This window comes from Bombina bombina, chromosome 2, assembly GCF_027579735.1.
Source record: "Bombina bombina isolate aBomBom1 chromosome 2, aBomBom1.pri, whole genome shotgun sequence".
NCBI lineage: Eukaryota > Metazoa > Chordata > Amphibia > Anura > Bombinatoridae > Bombina > Bombina bombina.
In genome coordinates this window covers 86,016,534-86,028,746 of record NC_069500.1, presented here as the reverse complement: position 1 = coordinate 86,028,746, position 12,213 = coordinate 86,016,534, and the positions used below count along the sequence as shown (strand labels likewise).

Sequence of the window (12,213 nt, the reverse complement as noted above, 5' to 3'; positions counted from 1 at the left end):
CTATCCCGCTGCTCCCGGACCCTGCTGCAACTTTAATAAAGTTATTAACCCCTATCCTGCTGCTCCCGGACCCCGCCGCAACTTTAATAAAGTTATTAACCCCTATCCTGCTGCTCCCGGACACTGCCGCAACTTTAATAAAGTTATCAACCCCCCTATCCCACCGCTCCCGGACCCCACAACCACCTAAATAAATGTATTAACCCCTAAACCACAAGCCCCCACATCACTACCATTAACTAAACCTATTAATCCCTAAACCGCTAGCCCCCACATCGCCATAAACTAAATTAACCTATTAACCCCTAAACTTATCAACCCGCTAACTTTACATTAAAATTACAACATCCCTATATTAAAATAAATTAAAACTTACCTGTAGAATTAAATTAAACTATTAATTAACCTACCCTAACTATTATACTACGATTACATTAAACTACCAATTAAATTAACTATATTACATATTAAAAAACCCTACTCAAATTATTTAAATATACTATTTAACCCTTATTAAAAATGACTAAATTACCAATTTACCTGTGCAGGGTGAGCTGTGCATTAAGAGTTTTTCATGTATTTCTGTTGGGATATCTACTTGTATTCTGAGCATCTGCACTTGTGTCTCAGAAGGTTGTTATCCCTTTTAGATTCCCTACTTGGGTGAGATGTTGTGCAGATATATTAACCTGTTTTACTGATTCTATGCAATACTGGATGTAATGCTGTGTCTAATAGAGAATACAATGACAGGTTTTATATTTTCTCAAAATCCTTCTAAAGCAGGACTATACCTCCTATAAGGGCTCATCTCTCTCTAGGTTTAGAGGAAAAGTCATAAGAGCTTTTTGTTCCGGATAGAACAATTTAATTGCTTTACGCAGTTTTTATAGCATTTTACTTTTAAGATAATGTTTTGGAATTATTAATGTTATTAAATCATCAAATGTGTTTCTTCCTTTTGTTTCTAACCTGATTTCGGAGGCTTTTTTAGGCCTCGTTTTTTTAATATTTGTTCCCGGTTTTATACTATGTATCCCTTTTGCTGAATTGTTTGTACAGAGCTGGGTAGTTGTTCCAACTTATTCAAATATTATTTTAACTTTTATTTTTAAAGATTCAAAGGAAAAATCTATAGACTGATTTACATTACAGGGTATGCTTGCTGGGTCATATGCAGTGTACCTTATTAATGCAGGCTGTTAATTATATAGGAAGAAAGGGTTTATATAGGAAAGGGATGAACCTATAAAAAAACAAAAATGCTGGTACTCTCTACATACTCCAAAAAGAAAAACTCCTACATTTTATACAAAGAAATGTTGATTAATCTGTTTTCTGTTGTAAATCTGTCATTTTACCATAATATTTTGTATTTATATTTTTAGTGTTGAAGTAATCCGTTTAGGGCAAAGTTATTTTATCAACTGGGACTTACAGATGTATTACCCTGAGAAAGATACAGCAGCTAAGGCCAGGACCACAACACTTAATGAGCAGCTTGGCCAAATCCAGTACATCTTCTCTGACAAGACTGGAACCCTAACACAGAATATAATGACTTTTAAGAAGTGCACCATAAATGAGGAGACTTATGGTAAGGTGGTCAATAGGGGGAAAAAATTGACAAATCTATGAATTAACTTAATTCTCTTGGCTCCACACACTTTAAAAAAAAACGCATAAAGAGACTCTTAAAGGAACAGGGAGGGTGATTTCCACAGGAAGCAGTAATTATGAAGGTGGCACAGTTCTTTAGAACTGCTGGACTAAAAAGGGCAACAATATTCTAGTATATGAATGAGACTTGTTTATACTATTATGTATGCTTCTGTTATTATACAGCAAACCTTTAAAGGGACAGTCAAGCTAAAATTATTTTTTTATGATTCAGATAGGGCATGGCATTTTAAACAGCTTTCCAATTTACTTTTATCATCAAATTTGCATTGTTATTTTGGTATTATTTGTTGAAAGCTTAACCTAGGTAGGCTCATATGCTAATTTCGAAGCCCTTGAAGGCCGCCTCTTATCTCACTGAATTTTGACAGTTTTTCACTTTTAGATGGCGCTAGTTTTTGCCATATAGATAATATTGTGCTCACTCCCGTGGAGTTATTTATAACTCAGTACTGATTTGGCTTAAATGAAAGTATTTCAAAAGAACTTAGATAAGGGGGTGGTCTGCGGAGGCTTAGATACAAGGTAATCACAGCGGTAAAAAGTATAATAATTTAACCTGTGGGTTATGCAAAACTGTGGAATGAGTAATAAAGGGATTATCTATCTTTTTAAACGATAACAATACTGTAGTAGACTGTCCCTTTTAAGGTTCACATTTGTATTTATGTTTTGAAGGTTTAACTATAAATTATTCATCTTTTTTAGGTGAGCCAAGACAAACGGCTGGGATGAAGTCTGGCCAAAGTGAGGTCAGTATAATTTTAATTCATCTTAACATTTTAATAAAAGGTATTTTTCAGTTCTATGAACCAAGTAGCTTTTGATACTCACTAAATGGTATAACACTAGTTGTGGGAAAGATAACAAGATCTGTTTTTAAGTAGGATCTGACATTGAAGTCTTGTTTAGAAGTTATTACCTGTTTAGAGGAACATGGAAGCTGGAAATAAAAAATTATCTAACGTATTCTTTTATAAATTCATCCCTGTTTATGCATTTGACTACTTATAAAGGGTTAAACAAATAAGTAAACCAGCACATTGGTGCTTTCCCCTACCTCCCATACAGAAAATGCATATGCAAACCAGCCAATCAACATCTGCAATAGAACCTTATGCACCCACCGATTGGTTGAACTGTGTTGTTTAATCTTTGAACATTGGTTAAGGAAATATTGTGGGGGATGTAAAAAAATTAACTACTTTAGCAAACAGAGCAGTATTATATTTTAAGGGAACAATAGAGATTTTTTTCTTTGATGCATTTAAAAATTAAAAAATAAAAATAAAGCTGTCATTTTGTTTATGCATGTGAAGGTACAACCCTGTTCTCTAATAGACCATATCAACCAGTGAGTCTCTAGTTTAAAGACAAACATTTCCTGTTCGAACCAATACCCATTTAAAGGGACAGTCTAGTCCAAAAATAAACTTTTACAATTCAGATAGGGCATGTAATTTTACAATTTACCTTTATCACCAGTTTTGCTTTGTACTCTTGCTATTATTAGTTGAAAGCTAAACCTAGGAGGTTCATATGCTAATTTCTCAGACCTTGAAGGCTGCCTCTTATCTGAATGCGTTTTTGACAGTTTTATTTACCACTAGAGGGCGTTAGTTCATGTGTGTCATATAGATAACATTGTGCTCACGCACATCGAATTACCTAGGAGTCAGCACTGATTGGCAAAAATGCAAGTCTGTCAAAAGAACTGAAATAAGTGGGCAGTTTGCAGAGGCTTAGACACAAGGTAATCAGAGAGGTAAAAAGTATATTAATATAACTGTGTTGGTTATGCAAAACTAGGGAATGGGTATTAAAGGAATTAGCTATCTTTTAAAACAATAAAAATCCTGGTGTAGACTGTCCCTTTAAATAGATTCAATGTAATCACTTTATAAAGCAAAATCTTTTAAAACACTTTTTTTATTTTACATGCATTTTATTTATTTATTTTTGTTTGTCACTTTTTAAAATAGACTTTTCACATATTTTTGTTTCTTTAAACAACTTTCTATTGAGAGCTGTTTTGCCAGTGTTATAGGCTCTGATAGAATAGTGCTTTCGATAGAAATATTTTTTAAAAGTGCAGTAAACTAGGTATAATAATGTATTCAAGGCAAAGATTAGCTTCAGAATAAAATGCATACGTTTTACAATTATATCAGTGGTTTATATACTGAGGAAATAAGTGTAATGCTTTAGTCTCTGTAAAGTAATGAGTACCTATTATCTTATGTCCCCTGCTGAGAAAAGGTAGGGACAATTATGTGACTAGAGGGACAGTACATTTAAAATTAAACTTTATGATTATAACAGAGCTTGAACTTTTCAACAACTTGTTATTTACTTCTGTTATCAATTTACTTTATTTTCTTGCTATCCTTTGTTAAAGAGTAACCAAAGGATGGCTCTTAGAAGCTCAGGAGTGTGCATGTGTCTTTTAGTACTCTATGGCAGCAGTGTTGCAAACACTTGTGCCATAGAGTGCTAAGGACAAGTGCACACTCCCATACCTTCCAACATTTGTGGCTAGGTATTAGGGACTCAAAAAGGGGCAGGGTTACTAGTGGATAGTGGGTGGGTTCACTGGTGTGTGTGGATGGTTGGTGGGGGCATCTTGCTAGTGTATGGAGGGCTAAAGGAAATTCTGCAAATAGGGACACATGGCTGCCTCAGAGGAACAGAGCTCAGAATTAGGGACTGTCCCTCTCAAATAGGGTCAGTTGGGGAGGTCTGCAGGTCTCTTTGAGGTTACTTTGGTTTAGGCGTCAACAAATGATGCAAAGAGAACAAAGCCAATTGTGGGAGAATAGAAGAAAGTTGTTTTAAAATGCAAGCTCTACCTTAACCATGAAAGTTTAATTTTGAGGTTACCGTCCTCGGTGTCCCTTTTTAAGATTTCAATTGTTGTGCTCCAGTTCAAGTAACTTTTATAGGGAGAAAGAGGCTCACTCCTACAGGCAGAAAAGTGACAAACTGATAAAATGCTAAATTCTCTGCATTATCTAACACTGGGTAACATCTCTCTACTTGTCATGAAGAATACGTGGGTTTTACAACCCATATCTAGCGTTTAGTGACATTGTATAAATGTATTCTCTGGCTTCCAGTATCTGATGACTTTATTTATTCTGCAGTGTGTAGACTTCAGCTGGAATATTTTAGCTGACCCAAAGTTTACGTTTAACGACAACTACTTGATAGAACAGATCCGATCTGGAAAGGATTCTGATGTTGGTCTGTTTTTTAAGCTTCTGGCCCTGTGCCACACTGTAATGGTGGAGAAGTCGGAGGGTAAGTAAGATGTTTAATTATTTTACAAAATATGAAACCGTTTGAGTGGTTTTCTGAATGTCATTTGTTTGGTTTTTTTACTCTCAGGCGGGGAGCTGGTCTATCAAGCTGCATCTCCAGATGAAGGTGCCCTGGTAACAGCAGCCAGGAACTTTGGTTATGTTTATCTTACAAGAACCCAGAACACAATTACAATAAGTGCGATGGGGGTAGAAGAAACCTATGATGTCCTTGCGATCCTAGACTTTAACAGTGATAGAAAGCGAATGTCTATAATTGGTATGTTCCTTTATTTCTGTTTTTATCAGATGAGATTTGTGTGTGTGGCAAACTTTCCATTATATGACTAATGTATGCATTAACTATTTACGTTTCTTTTACAAGCTGTTTCATAAAGCAACAGTCTGCTTGAAAATTTGTATTGTTTTGCATACCCAACACGGTTATGTTAATACACTTTTTACCTCTTTTACCTTGTATCTAGGCCTCTGCAGACTGCCCTCTCATCTCAGTGCTTTTTACAAATTTGCATTTTAGCCAATCAGTGCTGGTTCCTGCATAATTCCAGGGGAGTAAACATAGTGTTATCTATAGGACACACATGAACTAGCACAGTCTGCCTGGGAAATGCTAATAAAATGCAATGAGAGAAGAGGTGGCCTGCAGGGACTTAGAAAATACAGATATTTAGAGGTTATAAAGTATATTAATATAACAATGATGTTGTGCAAAGCTGGGGATTGGGTAGTAAAGACGTTATCTATCTTTTTAAACAATAAAGAAAAAAAATCATGTAGACTGTTCCCTTTAACTTTAAGGGACATAAATATGTGTAAAAAAAACCAAAATGGGTTCGGGGTGGGGTTCCCTCTATCACCGGTGGGTCTCCTCCTTAGTATCTATTTGCTGATGGCCATTAAGCTAACCATTGTGCGTAAGTGGAAACAAGTCACTATCCCCAATTGGCATGACTTGGTCAAAATCATGGATTATCTAGAAGTAATGGAAAGTCCTATATTCACCACAACTAATAGGGTCTCTCTACATTGTCAAACATGGGAACTGTGGAAGAAAATTAGAACTCCCTCATCTTAGAAACTACGAAGGAGGCAGGTAGACTTCTTACCTTTGCAAATCCCGCCCCCTTTTTTTTTTCTCTTTATCTCTACCAGTGTTCGGGGCCCCTCCTCCTAGAGGGGTACGATGGTGAAATTATACACTCTTCCCACTAAATACCAGACAATCACATACATACTTAAATACTACCATTCATCAATATCTGGCTCGCACATTTCATATAGAGCACCACACATCAACAGGAGCACCTTCAAAGGTTTCCTAACTATCAACAGTTATTGACTTAATGTGCTCTACGCTTGTTCACATTCTGCGTCTTTGTATAAAACTATTTTTGAGGTTTCATCACTTGCAATAGGTCATGTTAATTATGCAAAAGTGGATGGTTATTGTCATACTGACATGCCTTTTATATGTCTGAAACGTTTCTGTTATTTCATTTGTATAACCTCAATAAAAAAAAAAAAAAAAAAAATGGGTTAGAGCAGTGATGGCAAACGATTTTGAGCCAGAGTGGCCAAAGTGCAACAGCAATTTATCTCAAAGTGACAAGACTTCAAATAAAACATGAAAAATTACTTTTTGGGGTTTCTGTTTTTTTGTTTTTAATAAAAGACTGCACACAGTGCAGAGGGTTTACACTCTAATGCTCACAAAGGAGTAGGTGAACCTACAACTTAAAAAGGGACACTGAACCCAAATGTTTTCTTTTGTGATTCAGATCATGAAATTTTAAGCAACTTTCTAATTTACTCCTATTATCAAATGTTATTCATTCTCTTGGTATCTTTATTTGAAATGCAAGAATGTAAGTTTAGAGGCCGATTTTTGGTGAACAACCTGGGTTGTTCTTGCTGATTGGTGGATAAATTCATCCACCAATAAAAAAGTGCTGTCCTTAGTCTGAACCAAAAAAAGCTTAGGTGCATTCTGTTTCAAATAAAGATAGCAAGAGAACGAAGAAAAATTGATAATAGGAGTAAATTAGAAAGTTGCTTAAAATTTTATGCTCTATCTGAATCACGGCTGAAAAAATTTGGGTTCAGTGTCCCTTTAAATTTCACTTATAATCCTTGAAACCTTAGCTGGTTGAGGACAGGGGAGGGGAGGTATATATCCACTTTACTGATTAAGTGTCACTGACTAAGGTAATATTATCTGCTACTTGGGGGGTAATAACAATAAAAATATAAAGTAGGGCACAATTTTAATGCTGGGGCTTCATCCGTCAATTATTCCATAGCACAAACTAATTCTGTGCATCTCTCTGTAGCTCTCTGGAACATTGACTTGCTTACTTGTACATATTTAAGTTTATTTTAGTAGATATTCTGTTTGCTTGGCAGTTCACATTATATATCAACAGATTTATACCCGTTTTTCTTAAGTCTCATTTACTATTGTTTTATTGTACTTTATGTGCTTATATATTTAAAATTCAATAAAAAAGAAAAAGACTGCACTATCTGAACCAAGTAGCACAATAAGACACATAAGCAAACCGAAACTCAGTGATCTGCAAACGCAACTTTTTGTTTTCAGGTTTTATAACGCTACAAGCAAAAGGTAGACCGCAGTGAGAGAAAAGAATACACACATACATCTATACATAGGCAAATACACACACAAATGTGTACACACACAAATACATACTTAATGTTTTGTGTGTGCATTTGTTTATGTATTAATATTTAAGTTGTGCCTTGACAATTGCCACACCATTTACAGCAGTCAGTACGGTACCTATTTACAGAGCCCAATGAATAGAAATATGTCTAGCGGCAGATGAAGTCTGCAGGTCCAGTCTCCCTCAGTTTCACATCTCATTTTCTTCCATATACATTAATTAACCTCTGCAATATTTTACATATTCTCTTGTTAAATGATAGAGTGGAGTAATATTTTTTTACTTTTAAAACAATTTATCCTGAAATTTCATTTTTTTTTCTTCTTGGTTTTGCTATACGAATTGCTGCCAGATGGTGGCAGTGGTGCATAAAATTTGATAATCAGCAGTTACACTCGTGAAGATTACTAATCCCTTACCCAATGGGAAATGTTTTTATAATATTTGGGTATATATTCTGAATATAGATAACATTTTTTTATTTTAATACAGTGCTGCTTTATTATCACTTCTACTGAAGCAAAAAAACTTATTACAGTTCTAATTTTGCTGTAGAGAATAAATAGCTTTTTATGATTGCTTTCACGGCCAAAATGTAATGAACCAAACCTTTTTGCTTTGGTAGATATGTGGGATATAGTTGTCATATGTCACATGGTATATTTCTTACCTAAGATATGATGAGTCCACAGCATCATCAATTACTAGTGGGAATATCACTCCTGGCCAGCAGGAGGAGGAAAAGAGCACCACAGCAAAGCTTTTAAATGTAACTTCCCTTACCCATAACCCCCTGTCATTCTCTTTGCCTTCGGTGCAAGGAGGAGGTAAAGTTTTAGTGTCTGAAGAAGATTAGATTTATTGCACTTAAATCAAGATTTTATTATTTTGAATGCCAGAGTAGGTTTACTCTGATCTTTCTTTTTAAGTTTGGGTCTAGCCGTACTTCACGTTAGTCTCTTCAGTAGGGCTGTGGTGGCTTTAAAGCAGTTAGGAACTTGTGAGGTGGGCTTCACTGTGTTTACCTAATATGTTGCTGCCCTAGTACAGAATATGTGTGAGACATATGGGGGTTAAATCCTTTTGTAGGACTCATTCCCTGAGGCTGTATGTTATAACTTTGGCGCTTTTATTATTCCCCTGTTTTTATACTTTGACTGAATTTGTTTTTATTCCGCTGTAGTCAGCGGTAACTTTCAGTTTGGGGAATGGGAAACCAAACTTCTCTGGCTGAGTTGTTAGGGTTTATATGGGGCAAGACCGTTGTGAGCATTGTATAGTAAGTAATGCAATCTGTGCACTTCTTTTGTGTGCCCGTTCTTGACCCCCGACTCCTGCTTCGATAATCTCGGTCAATAATGCCGTTTAAGTAAACGAAGCATGGAGGCGACTACGGAACTCGTTTTTATACTTGAATGGACTCGATCATCTAAGATGGTTTGTCATGGTCGCGTCACGGATCTAGTAAATATCCGGTTCGGGGGCCTCATATTTTTTATTTTTTTTTAAGCTGCATAGTGATAGCCACTATGTTTTTATGTTCAATCCGTATTTTTAGAGGTTGTATTACATACGGGTATCAGAACGTCATGTGTTTTTTTTTTTTTTTGTTTTTTTTTTGACGTTTTCAATTTAGACTGTCTTAAATCTTATGAAGTCAGTTATGCATTGATGCAAAGAAATTTGACAGTATGTTTCTTTTTTATGTTAAGGAAAGACTCCGATTTGCATCAGTTATACATTGCCTTTAAGCTGCTAGAAAATTTAAAGTGACAGTACGTTTCTTTTCCTATTAAGAAAAGACTCAAATTTGCTTATGCTTTTGGAACAAAGGTCTGTTCCTATGCATCTTTGCTTTTCGTGTACTGGTATTGTTTTGGTTTTTTTTTGGCAAGTCTGTTTCCTCATATTTAGATTGTTTTTTAACATGAAGAAACTTTTTGTTTCTAAGCCTCATGTCTCTTCTGACAATATAATTCCTTCATCTGAGGCTGAAGTAGTATCCTTCAGGTTTAAGCTTGAACACCTAGAGGAGGTTAGAGGTTTTTGCTACTTTGGAGTGACTTCGATACGTGTGTCATTGTCAACCCTAAAGAATCTAGTAAACTTTATAATTACTAGGATTCCTCTATGGACGTTTTTTTTTTCCAGGCTTTGCTGGGAGATTTTTTACAGGAATGGGAGAAGTCAGGGATTCCTTTTCCTGTCGCTGTCTCCATTAAAGATCATAGCGCATGGTGCCTAAAGTAGTAGGGCATTTCTACTCTGGCTAAGAGAACTACGATTCCTAGAGAGGATAGCTGTTTTCAGGGTCAATGGACTAAGCTGAAGGTTTACATGGAAGTTTGTATTGCCACTGTGTCAAGAGCGGCATCTTATTGGTGCGATGTCTTGTCTGCTTCCAATTTGGTAAGAGTCTCCTTTGGAGGAGACCCAGTAAAGAATTAAGGCTCTTAAGCTAGCCAATTCTTTTTCTGATGCTACCATACAAGTTTTTCAGCCAGGAACCAAGATATCTGGCATTGCTGTGCTAGCCCATGGGGCATTGCGGACAGTGTTTTTTTTTTTCCTCTGAGTCAGAATTTCTGGTGCTTCCGTACAAGGGTAAGACCTTATTTGATCCTGATCTGACAGGAATAGTTCTGATATTACGGGTTGAAAAGGGTCTTTTCTTTCATGTAATTAACAAGAGTCCATGAGCTAGTGACGTATGGGATATACATTCCTACCAGGAGGGGCAAAGTTTCCCAAACCTTAAAATGCCTATAAATACACCCCTCACCACACCCACAAATCAGTTTTACAAACTTTGCCTCCAAGGGAGGTGGTGAAGTAAGTTTGTGCTAGATTCTACGTTGATATGCGCTCCGCAGCAAGTTGGAGCCCGGTTTTCCTCTCAGCGTGCAGTGAATGTCAGAGGGATGTGAAGAGAGTATTGCCTATTGAATGCAGTGATCTCCTTCTACGGGGTCTATTTCATAAGGTTCTCTGTTATCGGTCGTAGAGATTCATCTCTTACCTCCCTTTTCAGATCGACGATATACTCTTATATTTACCATTTCCTCTACTGATTCTCGTTTCAGTACTGGTTTGGCTTTCTACAAACATGTAGATGAGTGTCCTGGGGTAAGTAAGTCTTATTTTCTGTGACACTCTAAGCTATGGTTGGGCACTTTATTTATAAAGTTCTAAATATATGTATTCAAACATTTATTTGCCTTGACTCAGAATGTTCAACTTTCCTTATTTCCAGACAGTCAGTTTCATATTTGGGATTATGCATTGAATTATCATATTTTTTCTTACCTCAAAAATTTGACTTTTTTCCCTGTGGTCTGTTAGGCTCGCGGGGGCTGAAAATGCTTCATTTTATTGCGTCATTCTTGGCGCGGACTTTTTTGGCGCAAAAATTCTTTTCCGTTTCCGGCGTCATACGTGTCGCCGGAAGTTGCGTCATTTTTTGACGTTATTTTGCGTCAAAGATGTCGGCGTTCCGGATGTGGCGTCATTTTTGGCGCCAAAAGCATTTAGGCGCCAAATAATGTGGGCGTCTTTTTTGGCGCTAAAAAATATGGGCGTCATTTTTGTCTCCACATTATTTAAGTCTCATTATTTATTGCTTCTGGTTGCTAGAAGCTTGTTCACTGGCATTTTTTTCCCATTCCTGAAACTGTCATTTAAGGAATTTGATCAATTTTGCTTTATATGTTGTTTTTTTTTCTTTTACATATTGCAAGATGTTCCACGTTGCAACTGAGTCAGAAGATACTACAGGAAAATCACTGCACAGTGCTGGAGCTACCAAGCTAAGTCTGCTATAAACTTTTGGTATCTGTTTTCTCCAGCTGTTATTTGTATTGCATGTCATGTCAAACTTATTAATGCAGATAAAATTTCCTTTAGTACTGTTACATTACCTGTTGCTGTCCGTCAACATCTAATTTTCAGAGTGTTCCTGATAACATAAGAGATTTTATTTTTTAAATCCATTAAGAAGGCTATGTCTGTTATTTCTCCTTCTAGTATACATAAAAGTCTTTTAAAACTTCTCTTTTTTTCAGATGAATTTTTAAATGAACATCATCATTCTGATACTGATAATGGTTCTTCTGGTTCAGAGGTTTCTGTCTCAGAGGTTGATGCTGATAAATCTTTGTATTTGTTCAAGATGGAATTTATTCGTTCTTTACTTAAAGAAGTGTTATTTGCATTAGAAATAGAGGATTCTGGTCCTCTTGATACTAAATGTAAACGTTTAAATAAGGTTTTTAAATCTCCTGTAGTTATTCCAGAAGTGTTTTATCTCCCTGATGCTATTTCTGAAGTAATTTCCAGGGAATGGAATAATTTGGGTAATTTATTTACTCCTTCTAGACGTTTAAGCAAATTATATCCTGTGCCATCTGACAGATTAGAGTTTTTTGGGACAAAAATCCCTAAGGTTATGGGGCTGTCTCTACTCCTGCTAATGTACTACTATTCCTATGGCAGATAGTACTTCATTTAAGGATCCTTTAGATAGGAAAATT

The 12,213-nt window shown here is 36.1% G+C and overlaps 1 protein-coding gene across 1 annotated transcript in view; it reads left to right on the top strand.

The window, feature by feature from the left end:
* Positions 1 to 12,213, top strand: part of LOC128648464 (phospholipid-transporting ATPase IC-like) — a 144,467-nt gene that overhangs the window by 103,144 nt on the left and 29,110 nt on the right. Inside the window, 4 exon segments of the mRNA XM_053701148.1 lie at positions 1,389 to 1,597; positions 2,389 to 2,432; positions 4,824 to 4,980; positions 5,068 to 5,259. Of these exon segments, the coding sequence (XP_053557123.1) occupies positions 1,389 to 1,597; positions 2,389 to 2,432; positions 4,824 to 4,980; positions 5,068 to 5,259 (602 nt within the window).